Source organism: Mesocricetus auratus, unplaced genomic scaffold (assembly GCF_017639785.1).
Source record: "Mesocricetus auratus isolate SY011 unplaced genomic scaffold, BCM_Maur_2.0 Super-Scaffold_100022, whole genome shotgun sequence".
Taxonomy (NCBI): domain Eukaryota; kingdom Metazoa; phylum Chordata; class Mammalia; order Rodentia; family Cricetidae; genus Mesocricetus; species Mesocricetus auratus.
In genome coordinates this window covers 2,670,550-2,693,403 of record NW_024429203.1, presented here as the reverse complement: position 1 = coordinate 2,693,403, position 22,854 = coordinate 2,670,550, and the positions used below count along the sequence as shown (strand labels likewise).

Here is a 22,854-nt window from a genome sequence, read left to right as displayed (position 1 = left end):
TCAAGAGAACAGCACCGCAAATTCTCTCAGTAATTCTCCCTGAGTAACTCACAAAATACCGTAAGCTACACATATAAACATGACAATAAGAACAAAAGGCAGGTTCACCCATGGCCCATACCTCTCCAAGGCAGCCTTCCTTCACCATGTACTTCCTAACATGACTCCAGATTCGAGTTTTAGACAACAAGCTACCACCAGTAGCTTGTTCAAATTTTTCATAACTTCCGTATTTCTGTAAAGTCAGCTCCATAATATTGATGGACTGTAAAAGAAAGGGAGATAAGGACAGTGTACAGCTCGTGCCACTCTGAGACGAAGGTAGCTAATTATGACTCTATTTGTCAAGACTTGTTCAAATTTATTGATTGCTGAATTAAGCTGCAACTCCAGCTTCACAGTTTTCTAAGCTTAAACAGTTTCCAGTGACTTTCACAAATTTACAAATGCTTTTCTTGCTGGAATGCACAGCATTGCATTCCTGGTCTAAATAGTGAGATCCTCCCAGAACAGTAAGACTGACTAAAACGGTGAAAAAAGGGGCGGGGTGCAAAAGAAATGTTCTTCTTTCCTGTCTTCCTGGCTGAAGTGCCCAACATCATGCCAACACCTGCCACTAGGAAAAGTTGTGCAAAAGGGATCCTGGCTCCTTGACAAGATACAGAGTGGTGTGGAATAATTCTGGTGTAAATACAGAATGTCTCCAGATCCATTAATACACTGTATGTATCATTTAGATAAGGAAAAAAAACTTCAATAGTTTAAAAGCATGCAAAACAACCAGTCCTCTGTAACAATCTATAAAATTTGCTTTAAATGCGTCTATTTATATAGTTACTCTTACATTGTGGGTGTTTTGCCTACATGTATGTCTGTGCACCACTTGCAGGCCACAAGAATGAAAGGTACCGAAGTGCTAAAAGCTACCTTTTAGCCGGGCGTTGGTGGCGCACGCCTTTAATCCCAGCACTCGGGAGGCAGAGGCAGGCGAACCTCTGTGAGTTCGAGGACAGCCTGGTCTACAGAGTGAGTTCATCAGCTTTCAAAGCTTGATTTTTAACAAGACCCCCAGGTGAGCCAAATAAAGGCAAAATGCAAGAAACATGCAGAGCTATGAAGAGAGCACAGGAGTCCCATAGACTGATTACTTTATGCGACAACTAGGATAATTATAAGTACAAATGAGCAATAATTAAAGCCAAATTAACACAGATATTTTACATACTCCAGTCTAATGATTACCATCATCTACTTATCAAATGAATGTGGAAAAATGGGCTTTAAAAACTGCAGAAGAATAGGCAGGTGGATCTCTGTGAATTCGAGGCCAGCCTGGTCTACAGAGCGAGTGCCAGGATAGGCTCCAAAGCAGAGAAATCCTGTTTCGAAAAACCAAAACTGCAGAAGAGAGTTTTATCTTTTGTATTAGAGTGACAGACATAAAAGAAGTTAAAATTTTTATTGTAATTTATGCTTATACTTTTCAAATATTTTTCTTTCTACATATTTGAAATTTTCCTGTATCATTCCTACTAATTTATTTATCTGTTTATTTGTTTTTTATTTATTTTGGTTTTTCGAGACAGGGTTTCTCTGTAGCTTTGAAGCCTGTCCTGGAACTCGATCTATAGACTAGGCTGGCCTTGAACTCAGAGATCCGCCTGCCTCTGCCTCCCAAATGCTGGGATTAAAGGTGTGGGCCACCACCACCCAGCCAGGTTATTTTTCTAAAATGTAATTAATTTCAGGAAAAACTAGCTTTTCTGAGAATGTTTACTTAGGAAAATGTGTTTATCTGATTATTACACAGGTGTTCCTTATAGTTTCCATGTCCTTGTGGAAGAATAAGCACAAATATTGGCGTGTGTATGTTCAACGAGGAGACGGGAATTTTCTACTAAACGGTACACAAGAGTACCACTTCCTCCACCTCGTCTTGCCGTGTCTGACACCACTATAGCACAAATACTATATGGGTTACACTGATTTTTTTTAAAGCTTGTTTGAGTATTTAACATCACATATTGGTGCTGCAGATACATCTGGGTGGGTAGAGTCTTGACTGGTACGCACGAGTCTTGGGTCTGATGTAGTACTGCATTAAATAAAAACAAAACAGACAAAGGTCTGCAAGCCCATCACTGGGTAGGTGGGAGGCAGGGTCAGAAGTTCAAGGTCATCCTCTGTTTAAGAACAGTGTGGGCTACATGAGGTCATGCCTTTAAAAAGAAAACACTGCATCTTATGCAGCTGATTTGGGATCAGTATTTAATAACTACTAGAATGGAAAGCATTATATTCTCAAAACTAATGGTTTTTCTTCTATCATCAGTACTTCTGAATGTTAGAATCCCTGCCCCCAGAGTCAAAAGGTAGAATATATGACTGAATAGAAGAATAGGGCCAGGTTTCTCTGTTGTCTTTCCTTTCCTGGAAACAGGGTTTCTGACACTGGCCTCAAACTCCTAGCCCTCCTGTCTTTGTCTCCCAAGATGGGATTGCAGGTGTATGTATTATACCAGGCTTTATTTTCCTGTGTTCAAGTTCTTAACACAGATGTGGGATGCAGGGCATCAGTACAAGTCAAAATGTACCAGTCAGCAAGTTTCACAAGCAGCTCAACTTCATAATTAGAAATAAACCTATCACATTTTCCCAGACAGCATTTACATTTTCTTTTATTTTTTTAGTTTTAAAAAATGTACTACTTTTAATGTGTTTTGCCTGTGCCTGCAGAGGCCAGAGGAAGGCATGAGATCACCCGGAACTGGAGTTACAGTTGGTTGTGAGCTGCCATGTAGGTGCTGGGAACTGAAGAGGATACAGTGCTCTTAACTGTTAAGTCATCTTTCCAGGCCTAGATTCTTTTAAAGTAAGAAAATTTCTTACTGATGGCAGGCAGGAATTACAAAACATGAAAAATGAAGAGAAAACAAGATACTACTTCATATCCACTAGGCGGCTACAGAAGACAAAACCAGAATGCCACCACAACCAAAGCTGATGAGCGTGCGGGGAACCTGAGCCTCTATTCCCCACTGAGTGGTAACCGTTTTGAAGTTCATTGTAAGCCTGGTGTTGGTAACTCGGTGCGGGAACTGTACTGAACCTGTGATGGCTGCACATGTAGCTACACTGCTAGTAAGGAGAAAGAAAATGGCCGTCACTACAGCAGATAAATGAGTGCAGGGCAGGTACTCGTACTCGTTGCTCCGAGAGGACAGAAGCGGCTGTGGTGGAAAGCTTTGCAGTTTGGATCGGGGCGGTAGAGTGTTCAGCAGGGAAGGGCACTTGCCACCAAGCCTGACAACCCAACTGACTTCCACAGACTGTTCTCTCATCTCCACACGCACTATGGCATCTGAGTACCCAACCAAGTAAGTGATATTTTCAGAAAGCTGTTTGGTTTCAATATGAATTTTAAGGAAGTCTGAAACGTTTTAAGGAAGGAAAGTGGCATGACCAGAGCCGAACCTTAAGAAAGACCCTGACAACAATGTGGAAAGCAGGGAAGGGAACAGGGCAATGAAACACTTTTGCCAATAATCAAGTTCTCCATAACATAAACTGCAGGCTAGGATTGTATTATAAAAAAAGAAACAGCCCAAATACTTAAAACCCATTCTACCTATCCACATATGCAGAGCCCAGAGAATGAACAGACCTTAGACACTGAGTAGGCTCCAATACATGCCAAAGTCAGAAATTGGAGAGGAATGCCAGCAGCCTGTTCCTCTGGCCCTTGGATCTCCTATGTTCTGTGTGGTTAGGGCTGGGTGTAGACTGGTGTATACAAAGGTGAGTGGACATGAGACTCTGATGACATGATTGTGCCAACTACTCCCTCACATCTCCAATGGACAAGCGTATATTCAAGCAGCTTCCTAGTAAGACTGTCAGAGCACTTGCTAATATTGCTTCCAAAGACCAATGTGCAAAGCCTTCAGTGACTCATCACTGTCAAACTTCCAAGTCTGATATGGAAGAGACTCCTTTTTGTTATTAGGTTAAGAAATGACCCCACTTCTCCTATGGGACATAGTAGTCTCTAAATAACTTATTAGAAAGCCTTATTATGTTAAGGTATCTGTGAAAATTTATGATTTTTTTAAATAGAAAAATGTATCATCTAGAGAGAGGTGTAATTTAAAGACTTGCTTTTTCTCTTCTCGTTCTCTCTTTTTTAGACAGGGTTTCTTGGTTTCTCTACATAGCCCGGGATGTCCTGGAACTCACTATGTAGACCAGGCTGGCTTTGAACTCACACAGTTCCACCTGTCTCTGTCTCTGGGATTAAAGGCCTGAACTACCACACTCACTGCTAGGTTTCTGTAAAATTTAAATATATCCAAGAGCAAGAAAGCTGAAGCTATCCCAGTTTCCCGTCTCTCTAGGCAGGGTTCACCAGCCCTGTCCTGGCTCACACTCCAGCCTGCTGCCCACACTGGCTGCCCTGGTGGCTGAGTCCCAGAACTCCTTGACCACCGTCGGGGAGACCAAAGGGAGCAGTCAGGATCTGCGTGCTGCCTTGGCTCACTATGGCAGGTTTATTATTTAGTTCAGGACCACAGCCATCCTCCAACAACAGAGAGCCTGCCTCCGAAGTACCCAGAGTACGATGCTCTGAGACTCCAGCCATGAGACTGCAGACCTCTTCCTAAGCTGAAGCAGGGCTGGGCAGGGGGAAATGTACTATAACTCACTCGGATTCTGAATAGGATTTCAAGTCTATTTTTCCACATTCTCTGATTTTTCTTTCATTTGATTAAAGTGCCTTAAAGAGTAAATATGGGATACATTGAGAACATTTTCCTCCTGTGGCATTTAAGGTACAAGCCAGCTAGGATTACTCGTGGTATTTAGAAATTTATGGCCATTCACGTATGTTTAATTTTTCTGCAGATGGGAATGGGTTTAAGTAAAGACTGTAAAGCTACAGGCCAACCAGTATCAACTGCTTTCCAAAGAATAACAGCGAATTCATTTTGATGTGATATCGTACTTTCCTTCCCAATGCACAGGGATGCTGTATACTGGTCTTCAGATTAAAGAATATTGGTAAATTAATCTCAGTCATCATTTTCAGCACTGAGGGGAGGTAAATAAATAGTTTTTTTGGTTTTGGGTTTTTTTTTTTTTTTTGCCGGGCATTGGTGGTGCATGCCTTTAATCCCAGCACTTGGGAGGCAGAGGCAGGTGGATCTCTGTGAGTTCAAGGCCAGCCTGGTCTTCTAGGACAGTCTCCAAAGCCAGGGAGAAACCTTGTCTTGAAAAAAAATAGTAATTTTGCAATTATAAAATTTAAATTTATGGACGTCTACTCATAACATTCTCTACAAAAAGGGGGTTAGATAAGAGTGACTGCCAGCTAAAAAGAACAGCGGAGTAGGCCTGGGACATAGCTCAGTGGGTAGAGGGCCTGTGTAGGATACGTGAGGCCCAGGGTTTGATCTTCAGTACTGCATAAAGTAAGCAGATGGATCAGGTCAAGATCCCACACACAGGGAACTCTAGACCAGGCTGGGCCATCTGAAATCCTGTCTGAACAACAAACAAGGGTGAGAGCTACTGAAAAACACAAAGCAAGAGAAAAAGAGTTCTTCTACCAATGAAAATACATAGCATATTTAAAATCATTTTATGAACTATGTATGATAGCACACTCCTATAATTCCAGGACTGAAGACTTTTATCTATTTTTAATAATATTGTATGTGGGGTGGCACACACATGCACGTGAAGTTAGAGGACAGTTTGCAGGAGTCAGTTCTCTCCTTCCTAACCGTGTTGGTCTTGGGGACTGACTGACCTAGGTTGTTAGACTTGGTGGCAGACACCTTCATCTGCTGAGCCACCTCGCCAGCTCAATCCCAGCACGAGGGAGGCAAAAGCAGGAAGATCTGTAGTTCAAGGTTATCTTCAGCTATGCTGCAAATCTGAGGCTAACCTGGGTTACTAGATCCTGTCTCCAGTACGATCGTGAAGAGATGGTGGTGGCAGAACCCTGCAGTCTACCTAACCACCATCTGTGGACTAGCTAATGAGTCACAAGTTCATAACTCCCAAATCAAAGCATAGAATCAGAAGTGGTTCCCAAGTATCTTCTAGTCAGAGAACACAGTGGAGAGTCTTTGTAGATTTTGATTAGTGCAACATAGTGCTCATATAGGTGAACAAAAACAATCACCTGCAAATTTCTTATCACACAGATACCCATCTTTGGTGGGAGCTGATCACAGTGGGTAATGAGGTGTCTCTTTTGCTTAAAAATGGTTGGTAATTGCTTTAGCAACATAACAATGATAAACTACTATAGAAGTGGCATTTTACCTGCTTAAGAAATCGATCAGAGGCGTTGCTGTGTTTGGCTAACACACCTGGCAGAGCGGTATTGGCATACTCAAACTGAGGGTTGTAAGTATAGTCCGACTTGAAGAACCTCAGCTTTTCCTTCTCCAGGTTAATCGGCTTTATAGCAGTCAGTATACACAGCTTCTTCCCAGAAAGGTCATCTCCTTTCTCAAAGCTTCTACACAGCTGAGGCTGCTGCTGCTTTGGCTTTGGAAGAGGGGTGACACTGCGGCGTTTGACTTTGCTTTTCGGTTTAGGTGGCAGTGCTAGGCTGCTCCCTGTAACAGAGATATCATGGGTAAACTTTACAGGACTTAGTACTGAACTAGTGACAAAAACAGCAGACTGCCTGTCCAGGCAGTACCAAGTACCAGTGCTTGTCATGGGCACCAGGGCTGTCATCCTGTGAGGATCTTTGCTATGAGAGGAACTAGGAGATTTGCTGGGCTTTCTACGTCTTTTGGAGAAGGCAGAGGAAAACTGCTTTTGTGAATGGTGCTTTCTCTCCTCCTTGGTCTGTAGTAGAACATTGTAACTACTGGTTCCAGTTGTAAAAGTGTCCTTGAGAACTCCAGAGGACAAACTCGAAAAGCTTCTTTTGCTGTCAATGATCAATGGCTCTTCTGCATTTAGAACAGACTTCTTAGCAAGTTCATGCTCAGGCCAGTGAAGCTTCTCTGTGATATAAACAAAACCAAAACAAAGAAACAACAGAGATGCCAGGTGAAGCAAACTGCTTATTAAATGGAAAGTATCCTGAAGGTTCTGTTTATAACTTGCAAACATCTTTAGAAACGCTACTTTAAATATTAAAAGGTCATATTACTATGATCATATAAATTATATACTAAATTGTTCAGCTTCAAGCTATGCATGTGGTCAAAGTCTAATAAGACATTACATAATAAACACAAGAGTACTCTAAACACCTTACTGTGAACTTCACAAGGATATTTTTATAATAATATCAAAGCACTATCCAAGACAGTTTCAAGGTCAATACAATCTTGACATTTGGAACTAAATACAATGATAACCACCAGTAAAGGCAGAGTGCAGGCTGTGGCACTTCACACCTATAATCTCAGAACTCAGGAGCACCAGCCTAGAATTACATAGTAAGACCTTATTTATTTTTACAAACAAACTGTAGCTGGGAATGTTGGCAAATGCCTTTAATCTTAGTACTTGGGAGGCAGAGGCAAACAGATCTCTGAGCTCAAGATCAGTTGATCAAGTTCCATGAGAGCCAGGGCTACACAGAAACAAAAAGTGAAACTTAACACACACCCCCAAAACAAAACCCTAAACTACAAACACAACAGACTTGTGGAACAATCTTTTTGTACACTGTGAAGATGTGTCACTCAAATTGGTTTAATAAAGAGCTGAACAACCAATGGCTAGGCAGAATTTTTGGGGCAGAGAGGACGATTGGGAGGAAGAAGAGCAGAGTTGCCAGCCAGATGCAGAATAACCAGGATGGACATAATGGAGATGAGGTAACAACCATGTGGAAGAATGTAGATTTACAAATATGGGTTAATTTAAGTTATAAGAGCTAGTGAGAAACAGACCCAAGCTAAGGCCAAGCTTTCATAGTAAGTCTCTATGTCATTTTTTGTGTTTTTAATCTGAAAAATGCATTTTTAAGATTTGAGAAATGGGCTGGAGAGATGGCTCAGCGGCTAAGAGCACTGGCTGCTCTTCCAGAGGTCCTGAGTTCAATTCCCAGCAACCACATGGTGGCTCACAACCATCTACAATTCAATCAGGTGCCCTCTTCTGGCATGTAGACAGAACACTGTATATGTAATAAATCTTTAAAAAAATTTTTGAGAGATAATCAGCTAGGTGCAGAGGTGCACATCTTTAATCCCAGCACTTGGGAAGCAGAGGCATTGAAAATGCTTGAGTTTGTGACAGCCTAGTTAGTCTACAGTGAGTTCCAGGTCAGCCAGGGCTACACAGTGAAACCCTCTCTAAAAGAAAAAAAATCAACTGATTATATGTGTGTTTAAGCATGTTTTAGTAAGATTAGCCACTATTAATAATTGGTTGAGAGTAGGGATGTAGCTTGATGGCAGAATGTTTGCTATTTCTCCACCACAGAAAAACAACAACAATAATGAGTTTTGGGGAAGGTGGTGATAACACATGCCTGTAATTCTAAAACTTGAAAGGCAGAAGCAGGATCAGAATTTCAAGGTTATCCTTAGCTACATACTTTCAGGCCAGACTGGGCTACATGAGATGCTGTTGCCAAAAATAAAAAAATAAAAAAATATGATCATCATTACAAAAAACGTCAGTATTTTGGGTGGGGTTCGAGACAGGGTTTCTCTGTATTGTTTTGGAGGCTGTCCTGGAACTTGCTCTGTAGACCAGGCTGACCTCAAACTCACAGAGATCTGCCTGCCTCTGCCTCCCAAGTGCTGGGATTAAAGGTGTGCGCCATCAACACCCAGCTAAAAAAGTCAGTATTTTAATGGCAAGTTGAAGACTTTAAGTCTCACAAATGCTTTAAGCAGTTAAGAGTCATCTGGATTACTGCTCATGCATTAGTTTCAAAGCTGTTAGCTGGACCTGGTGGCTCACATGGGATTCCAGCATTTCCGAGATGGAAGTGAGAGGATCAAGAGCCTAAAATCATCCTTAGCTACATAGAGAGCTCTAGGAGAGCCTGGAGTACATGAGACCCATCTCAAAAAGTTAATTTATGTCATTTATATTTTCTTATTCTGTAAATGGATGGCATACTGGGCACACATCTCTAATAAACATCTATATAAGTGCATATTAAAGTGCTCAGGTGCACAGCCTGCTTTCTCCACTAGTGCTAGGAAGTGAGGCCATGGTCTCCACATTCTAGGTAAGCATTCTACCAATGACTTGCTGAAGGGACCCAGTGAATGCCATAACAGGCGGCCCAGGCTCCTCTCAGAGATGAGGCCTCTATTTCAGTTTCCAGAGACTGAACAAGCAGCCTATGAAGAAAAGCCACAAATAAAGGACAGTCAGTCTCCAACACCCCAACGGCAAGGAGGAGACCTGATCCATGCAGGACTAGGCCAGGCCAAGCCTGAGCCAGTCTCCACAGCAGAATAAAGACAGGGCCTGGGACTTGTCCAGGCCTGCCTCAAAATGTAAAACTGTGGCCCTGACAGGACTAGAACATACTAATCCACTTGCTTAAGCCAATAATATTTAAAATGGCCTAACTTCCTTAGACACTCCCTTCACTAAGGCTTAAGAGAGGCCCCACCTCCTTATCGAGGCCTTTGCCACCCTGCCTTTGTGGAGCGTGGTCAGCCCCAGCATGCTGGGATTAAAAAAAAAAGACTCTGCTTTTGCATCCTATCTGGTCTCTTAGTGGTCTTTGGGGGTCTGGACTCAGGGCACAACACTTACAGCCCCTGTCCTTCAAGCGGCTTTTGACTCTGAAAACAGGGTGTTCCTATGAAGCCTTTTAATATACGGCACAGCACATGCTTAAAAGAGGCATTATGGGACAGCAGTGGTGGTGGGGCAGAGGGTAGATGGATCTCTGTGAGTTCGAGGCCAGCCTGGTCTACAGAGTGAGTTCCAGGCCAAGGCTACACAGAGAAACCCTGTCTGGGGGCAGGGGGGTGTTATGGTTATCACATGGGGGCAGGTTCCTGGCATGTGACAAGCAGAGACTAGGAATGGTGGCAAACATCTCTCACAGGACACAATGTAATGTCCCAAATGGCCATCATGTTAAAGTAGAGCAGTGTCTCACTTGGTAGCCTAGGCTGGCCTAGAACTCACTACGTATTCTAAGCAGATCTCAAATTCACAGTGATCCTCTTACTTGATTCCCAAATTCTGGGATTATAAATTTGTGTCACCATGGCTTGCAAAATGTCAATTTTTAAAGTCCAGAAGTATATGTGTTTACAGGGGAGAAACAATACCAGGTCAAAGGTAGGCAATAGACATTCCAAGTATGTAAGATATCTAAAAATCCTTTAACTAAATTTCCTGCCTACAACCCAGTACTCACTGGGAGGTGAAGCTTCAGGAGGATCAGGCCACTTTGGCCATGTAGCAAGTTTAAGGCCACTCTGGGTTATGTGAGACCCTGACTCAAACAAACAAACAAAAATAAATAAAATTTCTTAGACAGCATGTGGATTTTTAATTCTAATATCTAAAGGATAATGTGAAAGCATGAATTTATAAGGGCCAAATGTAACTATATGCAAATGTTTAGAGGTGGAGGGCCTGACAGGATGGCTCAGTGGTTAAGAGCTCTCACTAGTCGCTCTTCCAGAGGACCTGGACTTGATTCCCAACACCCACATGGCAGCTTACAACGGTCTGGAACTCCAGTCTCGGGAGATCTGATGCCCTCTTCTGTCCTCCAAGGGTACCAGGCTTGCACATGGTATGCAGACATACATGCAGGCAAAATACCCGTATACATAAAATAAATTAGATATAGCAGGTTTTACAGGGTTTATTGTAGATGGACTGGACAAAGAAGTCATTTCAAATGTTAAAGATTCAATTAGCCAAAAGTAAAAGGACAAATAACACTTTCATCAGAGGCTGGTTTGGAACAGTTTCTCAGGAGGTTCAGACTTTGGTGTTGCCAAGGGATAGTCAAAACTGGGCTGGCAAAGAAAATAAGCTGAAGAGTTAGTTCCAGGACACAGGCAGTGCCCAGGAACAATGTTAATTTCCCTACAAGGACACAAGCTCGAGAGATAAGAGGTCACTATGGCAGACAATGAAATGAACAGGAAAGGGAAAGAGGGGACAGAGGTAATAGGGGGACCGGAAGACTGGGGGATCAAGAGCACCCTAGAATGGAAAGGGAGGTAACCAAGTTCTTGTTCCCATTCGATCTTCATGGTATCAAGTAAGTTAAGCCACGTTAAAACCAATTAACAAAAATTACTCGGAACAATTCCCATTTTCATAGTTTACTGCCTATATGTTGTGCGAATTTTTATTATTTTATTTTTTGAGACAGGGTCTTACTCTGTGGAAGGCAGATTTGCCTAGAACTTACTATGCAGTCCAGGCTCGAATTTTCCCACCTCAGTTCCCCAGGACTGGGATTACATTCTGAAATTTTCTAGTACTCTCAAGACCCAGGACTAATCTCATTGATTTATTTTACTTAGTCATAAAGTACCAGGGACCTCCAAATTAATGATTTTTTTTCCTGTCTCAAAAGGCTGATTGTGGTGTGACACATACCTTTAATCCAAGCAGAAGCACAGGCAGGTAGATCTCTGTAAATTCAAGAACAGCCTAGTCTACACAGTGAGTTCCAGGCCACCCAGGACCACACAGTGAGACTCTGGTTTAAAAACAAACCTTACAATACTCCAGAGTACTTTTTAAAAAGCTCTCTCTGGTCCTGCACATGTAGTCTGCCTTACTGGGCGAGGATGAAGCTCTGATTCATCCCCACCCCACCCACGTACCACTTACGTACCGTAACAATGTTGCAGCACACTTGGGAAGAAGGTGGAGGCAGGAGGATCGTTAGTTCAATGTTATCTTAAGCTGCATAATGTTTGAGACCAGCTTGGACTGCAAAACAAAACAAAATAATAAAAAAACGAAAGCTTAAGCCAGGCGGTGGTGGCGCATGCCATTAATCCCAGCACTCGGGAGGCAGAGGCAGGCGGATCTCTGTGAGTTCGAGGCTGGGCTGGACCAACAGCCTCGAAAACAATACAGAGAAACCCTGTCTCACAAAAACCAAAAACCAAAAACCAAACAAAAAAACCCAAAAGCTTCACCCCTCCCTTGAGGAATCCACACCCACACTCCAGTATGTCTTACTTGCCATGACTCTGCTTTGAGAAGCCATACCAATGCTTTCTTGGGTGTGTCCTGATTCTTTCTGAGTGCCTCCCTTACCCTTGTTTTTAAGCCTATATCAAAATATCTTTATTTAGCCCCTTTCAGGGTTGCCTGGGAGGAGTAGGAGGGAGAAGTTGGAAGTGCATATAATCAAGTGCATATGATTGTTAACATGTGTGGAATTGCAGAGAATAAACAAAAGATATTCTATTAAAAACAAAGATTCTGCTTGTAAAAACAAAACTCCTGCCAGAATCTTCAAGGAGGAGTAGGAAGTAACAGAAGGGTGCCTGACAGAACCCCTCTCCCTAGGAGTCCTGGCATTTCAGTTCACTTGTTAATGATCTACTGGAGGCTTCCTTCCATCTGTTCTAGCGTCTTCCAGACGTATGGTGAGGAGAATCCTGCCAAATGCTGGATAGCCCACAGCATCCAGCAAAGTGGGCCATGTAGCAGTCCTGTATGAAACTCATTTAGGATGTGTAGAATTTATTTCCCGGTCACACTAAACCTATTTCAGTTGTATTAAATAGTACAGAACCTGAGTTGTTTGTGATGGCTCACTCATTTAATCCTATTACTTGGGAGGCTGAGGCAGAAGTACTGTCGTGGTTAAAAGTGAGTCAGAGCTACAGAACAAGTATTTGTGTTTCAAAAAACAAAAATTATAAGGGCTAGCAAGTGCTCCGTGGGTACAGGTACCCACTTTCCATATCCATCAATCCTGACAATTTGAGTTTGGTTCCTGGAACCCACATGGTAGAGAGACAGGAGGTCTCACACAAGTTGTTTCCTCCCTCAAGAGCACTTTAGCCGATCACAAATCTTTCATTAAAAACCTGGAGTGACTGCAAAGCTGGCGGAGAACAGGTGGCTGAGAGAGAACAGGTGGCTGAGAAGGTCGAATGCCCTTGGGAAGAACCTTGTTACTTTGTTAAATGGACATAACATCAAACTGCCTAATAAATACTTATCCTTATACCGCAGACTAGTACAGCTCTCTACCCTTAATGCAGTAGACATCATCTAACACAGAAAATCACAACTATATGTGACTGTGGAATGGTCAGCCCAAATGGAACATCTACATTTGTCCCGTACTTCCAGAGCTCAGGTAACACTACAGAAAATAAAGTGGAAAGGTTGTAAGAGTTAGAAAATAAGAAAATAGGGAGGACCGCCGTAAAGTAGCATCTTATGGACACAGGAAGTCTGCTGCACCCATGAACTCAGAGCAACTACAGCTGCCTGCACAAGACCTATACAAGATCAAGCCAGCCAATGGCTGTTGGACGAGGAAGAGAAATTTTCATTAGTGGTCACTGGTAAAGTGCTCATCTGTCTGCAAAGTGCCTTTCACCCATATCCCTCTAAGTGTCCCTCCATAGGCCAACAAAACATGAAGCAGAGGAGAACTAGCTGGAAGGAGGAAAGCCATGGAGTAGGAGAGGGATGAGAGGATCAGGAGGGGTTGAATATAACACCAATACATTATATACACATCCCATTAGTATATACAACCAGTCTAGGCTAACTGAACATTTTAAAATATAAATAGTATTACTACACTAAAATTACTTCTCAGCAACGGCACTCTGGTAACACACTGAACTTTCCAGGTTGACAAAAGCTTCACATGTATCTAGAACAGGAGAAAAGGACACGGGATCCCTGGCTTCATCCCCAGCTCTTTCAATGACTCTCTGTAATACCAGCCTAATCATTAAACCCATCAGGGGCTCTTGTTCCTTATCTAAAAGCATGGGGGAGAAGGGCCACTGCTCAATAAACAAATGTTTCACTACTGGGAATGGTTAGGTTTCAGAGGAATTACAAGGTCCTGGCTGGAAGAGAGACCAGCGAAAGCCACACCTGGTGGAAAAATACCAGTCAACAACTTTGGCCTACAAAATGGAGCTTTTCAAAAGTCTTTCTCTTCTGGGTCTATCTTCCTCTCTTTCCCGTTTCTGACTCAGAGTTTGTTGTTTTGTTTTTAACATGTCTTTCTGTGTGTGCTTGAGTGAATATATGCCACTTGTCTACAGGTGCCCTCCAATGCCAGAAGAGATTGTTGGATCTCCTGGAGCTAGAGTTAATGGTAGTCGTGGGTACAGGGGTACTGGAACTCTAGTCCTCTAAAAAGCAGCAGGTACTTTAATTGCTGAGCCATCTCTCCAACCCCTCTCCCCCTTTTAATATAAGATCTCACTGTGTCACCCTGGCTGTCCTGGAACTCAGAGATCTGCCTCTGAATGCAGTTCTGAGTTTCGAACCTAGGGTCCTACATGCTCTACATAGCAGCACTCCTAGCCAAATGAAAGTTTCATATGATTCACTAATACTTACAAAACATGACAACTTGGGCTAATGTTGCAATAGGATGTCCAATTGGAAACAGAAGTATAAAACAGGACAAAACAAAAACTCCATTAATGTCCAAAGATAAACACTTTAATGTTATCAAATATTTCATCACTTGAGTGCAAATGATATCAACAGTAGTAAGTTATCAGAATCCTGGAGTATTCTGCAGTGAAAATAAAACAGGTTATGAGTGACAATGATGAGGAACATCAGATAATGTTGGGTAAAGGAAGCCAGATCAAAGGACTACATGATTACAGTTATATTTAGTTCAGAGACAGCAAAACTAGCCTAGGCTTCTGTGGCACTTGTAACCCCAGCACTTAGGGGATGCTGAGAAAGGAGGCCAGCCCCAGTTATAGTCAATTGCAAGCCAATCTGGGTTAGAATGAGAACCTGTCTTAAAAACAACACTCTCTCCCCTGCACAAAGAAAGAAAACAGAAAACAAAATTCAAACAACCAAATTCATTTTCTTTCTTGTATTTGCCTCCACAGGCTACCTTTCTGTTTCCCCTTTCATAAGCAGGGAGGTAAACAAAACCAGTTGTAAGCAGTTCTACACTGCAAAAGAAATCATAGTGTGTTGTTGGGAAAGGCCATCAATACAACCAATATGGAACTGCAACAGTGACAATTACTTCAAGGAGATTATTTCTAGGTGTTAGGAGAGTCTGGTATGAAGTGAAATGTCCTGACAAAATGTGTTTTGAAATGAAGAATAAGTATCTATTAACCAAACGTCCTGAGAGAGAGGAGGTGTGTCTAGGGAGGAAATGATGAGAGACTGATCAGCACCATGACAGGAGCAGGGAGACTAAGAGGGATGCTGGAGATGAGGCTGTGGGGGAGCATCCATCCGGCTTGCACTGCATACTGAGGACAGTTTTTTCTCCTGAAGCTAAAGTTTGTTTTTGAGTTATGGTCAACACTCCCTTTCGCTACCATAACCATCATCAATGCTTTGCAGATTTCTAACTGTAGAAGCAACAAAAGTAAGTCTTATGCTAGAAGACTATTATTTTCCATATCTTCTTATTTCATTTATTAGCACATATTGTTTTCATTGTGACATTTTCATGTACATAATGCATTTTGATCAAATTTACCCCCATTATCCACTCTAGTTCCCTTCCACTCCTGCTGTCCCCCTTTCTCTGCACAGCTGGTCACCCTTCTGCTTTCCTGTCTTTTTGTGCGGTTGTGTCCCAACATGTTAGAGAAGTCAGTCCTGTGTGACTGATGTCTGTATGTGCTCTCAGAGGAGGTTTCAGGCTCACTTCCACGCTGAAGAAGGAAAGCCTATCGTTATAGTCCTGGCTATGCTGCCATTTTGTGCTGAGCATCAAAAGAAGTCTCTATCTTCTTGGCTCAAGGCAACTTTGGCGAGTCCCTGCAACTGGGACCCAGGTGTCCATGCACTTCTCTTCTCTGCAAGATGAAGAAACAGGTCAGGGTGCAGCACACAGTCGTCCCTTGTACCACAACTGTCCTGAACTCTGGGGCCACATGTCTTTATTAGCTCCTGTATCGGGGGCTGAGTTCGGTCCTATGCAGGTTCCCCAGCTGTCACTCTGGAGTTAGTGAGCTCCCACTACCTGGGGTCAGATGTTTCTGTGGGTTTCCTCATCATTGTCTTGACCCCTTTATTCATATTATTACTTCTCCCTCTCTTTGACTGGATTCTGGGAGCTCAGCTCAGTGATTAGTTGTGGATCTCTGCATCTGCTTCCATCAGTTGCTGGGTGAAGGTTTGACAATTAAGGTAGTCCTCAATCTGATCAAAGGGGAAGTAAAGATCAGTCCCCCCTCTCCACTATTGCTTAGAGCCTTAGATAGGGTCATCCTTGTGTATTCTTGGGAATTTCCCTATTGCAAGGTTTCTGGATAACCCCACAATGGCTCCTTCTATTAAGGTATTTCCTTCCTTGCTCTCCCTCTCTGTCCTTCCCGCAACTCAACCACCCTGTTCCCTCATGTTCTCCCCCTACTCCCCTTCCCTCCTCTGAGAACTGTGAGGTGGGAATAAGGGAGCACCAAGCAAAGCCCCACTGTGCAGTTTGTTAACTCTATGGTCAACTAGAGCTGGGGCCACCAGAGCCTTCACACTGTAGTGCAGCATGACTTCAGACTCCTTCAGAGCACGCATCACAGGGATTCACCCTGCTCTGCTGCTCACCAGTGTTGTTTTTATCTAAGCTTTTCTGTCACCAATAAAGACTCGGGGGAAGGGGGAGAAGACGCTTATTAGGGTTAATGAGATTGCTCAAGTAAGTAAAGGTTCTTGTTGCCTAATCTGACAACTTGAGTTTGATCGCTACAACTCACAAAGTAGAAAGAGAGAACTATATCCTGGAAATCATGCTGACCTCCACATGTGGAGGTCATATACACTGCAGTGCGTGCATTTCCCCACCCAAAGCCCCTTACACACACTAGTGTAAAGAGAAAGAAATCCCAAATGCTTCAAGTTGTTATTAACTTTGAAGTAGTCTCAATTGGGACTATGCAGTACACGTTAAGTAGTTAGGTATGGGGGTTCATACTTAGTAACCCTAGCACTTGGGAGGCAAAGACAGCAGGAGTTCCAGTTTGAAGCCAGCATGAACTACACAATGAGACTCTTGAGTCTGAAAACTGAAAGGAAACCAGGGATTGTGGTGAAGTACTTTAATCCCAAGTACTCTGAAGGCTAAGGCAGGTGGACCTCTTGATTTTGAGGCTATCTGGTCCACTAGAGAACTCCAGGCCAGCTAAGGCTATAAACTGAGACCCTGTCTCAAAACAAAAACTGAAAGCAAAAAAAAAAAGACTGAAATATAATACCAAGTACTGAGACTGCAGGTGTGAGCCACCACACCAGGATACTGAGGGTTTTGTTTTGTCTTTTGAGACAAGGTCTCACATATCCCAGGCTGGCCTAAACGCATTGTGTAGCTAAAGATAATCTTGAAATTCTGATCTTCCAAATCCTGAGGTTACAGGTACATCCCACAATTTTATTGGGTTGCCTAAGGCTTGGTGGAGAAGAACATTATCCCAGGAAGGCATGAGACAATGAAACATCGAGGTGTGGCTCCTCACAAGATACTGGAGACAGGATTGCTTGAGTCCTGTACCAGTCAGGGCTACAAAGTGTGGCAGTGTGTCTAAAAGGGGAAAAGGAGAAGAAGGAACAGAAGGTTGTAGGAGTGAGTTTGGTATGGTGTTGTAAACTGTAATTCCAGCACTCAGGAGTCAGGAGGCCGCTCTGTGCTATGTAGAAACAAAGGGGAAGAGAAGAGACAAAGGAGCAAGGAGCGCGGGGAGTGGGGAGAAGAGGGAGAGCAAGCAGAGGGAAAGAGCCCTTTTCTGATCTGATGCCATTTTCAAGCACTCATTTTCCCACAGCTCCCACTGGGCCTTGTGTCATCCTCTAATCAGCAGTTTCTCTAGGATGTCGTTTGTATTTAGATTATAGTACATTGTAACTAAGTCGTCACAAACAACTGTACTTCAGTTTTGAAACATAAAATGCACTTTATGTCTTTTTTTCCTGCTTGAACTACTGATCCTCCTATCTCCTGAGTGTCAGGGTCATAAGTGTGCACTGCCACGCCCAGTTTCCATGGGACTGGGTACCAGAACCAGGGCTGCTTGCATGCTAGACAAGCCCTCTCTCAACTGAGCCCCAGCCCCAGCTCCTTTACATTTATTTTATGATAGGCTCCCAACAATTAGCCCAGAAAGACCTTGAATTTGCCATCTTTCTGCCTCAGTTTCCTAAGCAGTTGGGATTACAGGCCTATGCCACCAGGCTGAAAATTTACTGCTACCTCTGCTAAAGGAGCCACCAAGCAACGAGGGGAAGTCAAGATTGTCCGGGGTGTGTTTTCATCTCTTCATGCAGGTTTGGTTGTCCCGTTGATTGACTGATATTTCAGCAAAAGCCTAACTACAGGAGAGTCTGTCTAAAATAATAGTGATGATGATGGTGATACAGCAATGGGGAAAGTTTAGAAATACTAGAGACAAAAGTCCTCCTAGGGAGCGAAAGCTACGCCTCGCTGGGAGCAGCCACCGTGGAAGTCTCTAGACGGCCAGTACCGCTTCCTCCTGTCCACAAGCATGGGGAATACCTTTGCAAAGCTCTTCAAGGGCCTTTTTGGCAAAAAAGAAATTCGCATTCTCATGGTGGGCCTGGATGCTGCAGAGAAGACAACAATTCTATACAAGCTGAAGCTGGGTGAAATCGTGACTACAATTCCCACCCTTGGTTTCAACATGGAGACAGCTGCACACAGAGTATCAGCTGCACCATGTGGGATGTGGGTGGCCAGGACAAGATCTGGCCGCTGTGGTGCCATTACTTCCAGAACATCCAAAGTTTGATCTTCGTCGTGGACAGCAATGACAGACAGCGTGTGAATGAGGCCATGAAGAGCTCATGAGGATACTAGCTGGAGAGGAGCTCTGGGATGCCGTTCCCTTGCTGTTTGCCAACAAGCAGGACCTCTCTAATGCCACCAATGCGGCCGAAATCAGACAAGCTGGGGCTGCACTCTCTACGCCATAGGAACTGGTACATTCAGGCCACCTGTGCCACCAGCGGGGACGGGCTCTATGAAGGACTGGACTGGCTGTCCAATCAGCTCCCTCTCGCCCTCACTTCCTCTTCTCTGCCCTGTGCTTTCCTCTCATGTGGCAAACGTGCGACTCTGTGGTCCTGAGTGCCAGAAGCTGTCTCCGTGGGTTGGTCACAGTGTGCATCGCACCATGCTGTACATGTGCAGACACGGCCTGCAGCCAGGTTTATTTAATGTAAGTAGTTTCTGTTTCCACTGAGGCAGTTTCTGCTACTCCTATGCAGTATTACTTAGCTTTTTTATTGTAAAAGGACAATCAACTCGCTGTCAGTACTGAGAAGGGATTTGGGTGCAGGGGCACCTGGCCTCCAGGAACCATTGGGCTACATGTAGACTGGTGTCAGTATCCATTTGGTGGTTGGTTTTTAACCCAAACTCAGTGCATTTTTAAGATACAGGACAAGAATACTCGAACACAAAATGGAGACTATGCCTGTGTAGGTTTTGCAGTAATAGCCTGAATGCTAGTCCATCGGATCACCTGTTCCCTTATGGGGGCCCCCGAGACACGCCTGTCTTTGGGTCACCTGCATTCCACAACACTGTGCTTGTACTTGTGCTCACATGGTCACCTAGAGGTTGTTGGCTTGTATTTGGTGTGTGGCGGGGCCAGATGGCAGCCGACATACCCAGCTTACTCTTGAGCCCACTTGGACAGGCTGGCAGGAGGCCTGGGTCTCACCAGCAGGAGGGCGAGCGCGCTGGGAGGGTGGATCCATTCCAGACCCACACCCTGGAGCACCCCCTCTCCATGTGTGGAGTAGCTTTCTCCCTCAGCCTGCAAGGGTATGATTTGCCATCGAAAGACAACCTCTACTTTTTTCTTTTGTATTTTGATAAACACTGAAGAAGCTGGAGCTGTTAAATTTATCTTAGGGAAATCTAAGAACTGGTATATTTGGTGTCGTGGAACCTCTTACTGCTTTCAATACACAATTAGTAATCCACTGTTTTGTATACTGGTTTTCAGTTTTCATTTCGACAAGCACTGTAATTATAGCTACTAGAATAATAGCTAGTGTTCCACAGCCAAATTGTCTACATCAGTATATGCAAGACCAAGTTGGAGCGGTGCTTGTACTCCACTCAATTATGAGGAAAGAACTGATCCAACAAAAGCTGGTCTTCTGTTTAAAAAGAATCAATCCTCAAACTGACTTACATACTCAGGCAATTTGCTCTGTATTGCAGACTATCAAAACATTTACTTTCTTTTTTTGTTTGTTTGGGTTTTGTTTTGTTTTTTTTTTTTTTACGAGACAAGGTTTCTCTGTATTGTTTTGGAGGCTGTCAGTCCAGCCTGGCCTCAAACTCACAGAAATCCGCCTGCCTCTGCCTCCCGAGTGCTGGGATTAAAGGCGTGCGCCACCACGGCCCGGCTACTATATATACTAATATTTTAATCATATTCTCACCACCATGAGACAGCTCACCACCATGAGAATATGATTAAAATATTAGTATATATAGTAGCCGGGGAAAGTGATTTTAACTGGTGCGATTTCTAAACCCAGTGACTCACATGGGTGGCAGAATCTATTTTCTTCAAGGCAATGTTTTTAACTGGATGACAGAGAGTATTTTGCCACCCACACAGCATTTTTGGTTGTCACAATTCCCTGTGTGTGAGAAAACAGTCACTCACGATAAAGAATTAACTTCTCTAGTATTAAATTGCTGAAGTTGAGAAGCCTTATCATAAAAGGAATTGGTATTTTTAAATTAAACTTTTTAGTGTACAAAAGTTGTGTTTCTTTGGGATGTTCCCTATTGTAAACCTAGTTCATTGTAAGCAAGCACTCTATCAGCCCTATAATGACATTCTCATTGAAACTTGACATTTGTCCCCCTTCTGCCAGAAATGCTGTTTTAAGGCAACTTTTGACATTGTATTGTTCTGGTTTTTTATTTGTTTGTTTGTTTTTGGAGACAGAGCTATAAGTTCCTGGCTGCTCTGGAACTTGTTATGTAGAAATCGGCCTGCCTCTGCCTCTGATATTGTGTTTTAATATGAAAGAGTAATACCCACATCAAATCAATTTTTAAAAGCCTAATGCCAATTTAAGTGGCCTCTAAGATCTTGGCTTTTATAACTGTAAGTTTCCTGTCAGTGTAACAACAGGGTAAACTGTAGGTTACCAGGATTGCACAAAAAAATCAGTTCTGCACATAGTATAGAAAATTAAGATCAGAAATATTTTCACTGAAAAATAATTTAGTTTTTCAATTTAAAAGACTCTGCTGCAATATAAATACATGAGTTTAAAGTACCTATTACTCTGCATGATAACTTAGAAAAAACTAATCAGAGATGTCCATAATCTCTGCACTTGGGAGACTGGGGCAGAAGGATCATGAGTTCAAGGGCAGTCTAGGTAACATAGTCTGATGCTGTCTCAAAACAACTAATTCAGAAAACTGGTCAACTGGGTACTGCAATACTCTGAAGCTAAAAAGTTCTAGGCTTATTGACTCTAGTTTGTGAATTAGCTATTTCCCTTAACTCTGTTATTTTCATACCTGTCCTGAAGAAATGTTTTCATGCAGGGAAAATGGCCCAGGAACTGTATAATATTATTAAAGATTTAAATATAGCGAATATGTATATAGCTGCTTAAAAGTGAAGGACAATTAAACTTTCCAACCTTGGATCTAAACATCCATTTTTATTAAGAACATCAATTAAAGATGTTTAAGAATAAAAGGATGCACAAAATACATACAATGAAATGCTGAGATATGTTTCCTTAGTTGACTTTTTTCTGAACATTCTGGAAAATATAACACCTCACTACACACCTAAAATGCTCTGAAATCAGACTGTACTCAAGACAGTCTCTCTAGACTGCACAGCTCGTGCCCGTGGCTAGTGATGGACACAGGAAAGGGTCAGCGCTTCCTTCCCTCTGCAGGGCTCCAGGCGCCGTGGCGCGCACAAGACTGTTGCCTCCTGGTCCTCCGCATCCCGACCCCAATGGTCTTCAACCGCCACAGCCGCACCACCCGGGCGGGCCCTGCCTGCACTCACCCGTCACTCGAATAGACTCCAGCATCGTCCCACCGAGGCCAAGGCCAAGGCCGGCGGGCCACAGCGGCGAAGACTCCCGGAAGGCAGCTCGGTGCCAGCCGGGGCAGGACCAGCAGCTCCAGGCAGATGAGGGCGTCCAACGCGGCTGGAAGGTGCACTGGCGGTTCCACCTGGCCTCAGCGCTGAGAACCCGCCACGGTGACGTAGCAGCTCCCCCGTTGCTAGGAGACGCTCATGCCTCTGACAGCACCCCGCGCCACCAAACGCGCTTGCCGCTGGAGGCGCTCCTGTGACTGAGACCCTGCGCGCAGGGAGACAGGCGAACTACAACTCCCAGCATGCACAGTTCGGACCAGCGAGGGGGGTGGAGAAAGAGGGGCTGGTCCCCCGTATCTTAAGTGTCGGGTCAGAGGCATTTTTGCTTTTGAATTTGACAGTTAGGAAAAAAGTCTGTGAGGCTCAAAGGGGCCTTGATTTTCTGATGGCAGCGCGAAAATAGGAATGGTGTGATAGTTCTCAGTTTTGGCTTAGCAGTGCAAATGTAGTGCCCTGATCTGTCAGCTAATTTACATGATATGAAGCAAGACGATTTTTGATTGAACCGATTTTTTTTTTAAGTGAATGGCCGATGTGGTGGTAG

The 22,854-nt window shown here is 43.5% G+C and overlaps 1 protein-coding gene and 1 pseudogene across 4 annotated transcripts in view; one reads left to right on the top strand and one right to left on the bottom strand.

The window, feature by feature from the left end:
- Kiaa0895 (KIAA0895 ortholog) overlaps positions 1-22,854 on the bottom strand; it is a 50,276-nt gene that overhangs the window by 10,852 nt on the left and 16,570 nt on the right. The window contains exons 3-5 of one of the 4 annotated variants that reach the window (XM_040729777.1): positions 6,723-7,028; positions 6,331-6,629; positions 122-265 (exon numbers count right to left, since the gene is read on the bottom strand). In XM_040729777.1, the coding sequence (XP_040585711.1) occupies positions 122-265; positions 6,331-6,629; positions 6,723-7,028 (749 nt within the window). Of the gene's footprint in view, positions 1-121; positions 266-6,330; positions 7,029-22,214; positions 22,390-22,854 lie in introns of those variants that run through there. The other 3 variants (XM_005078512.4, XM_013119355.3, XM_021232115.2) reach the window with 3 other exon arrangements.
- LOC110342532 lies at positions 18,094-20,131 on the top strand (annotated as a pseudogene).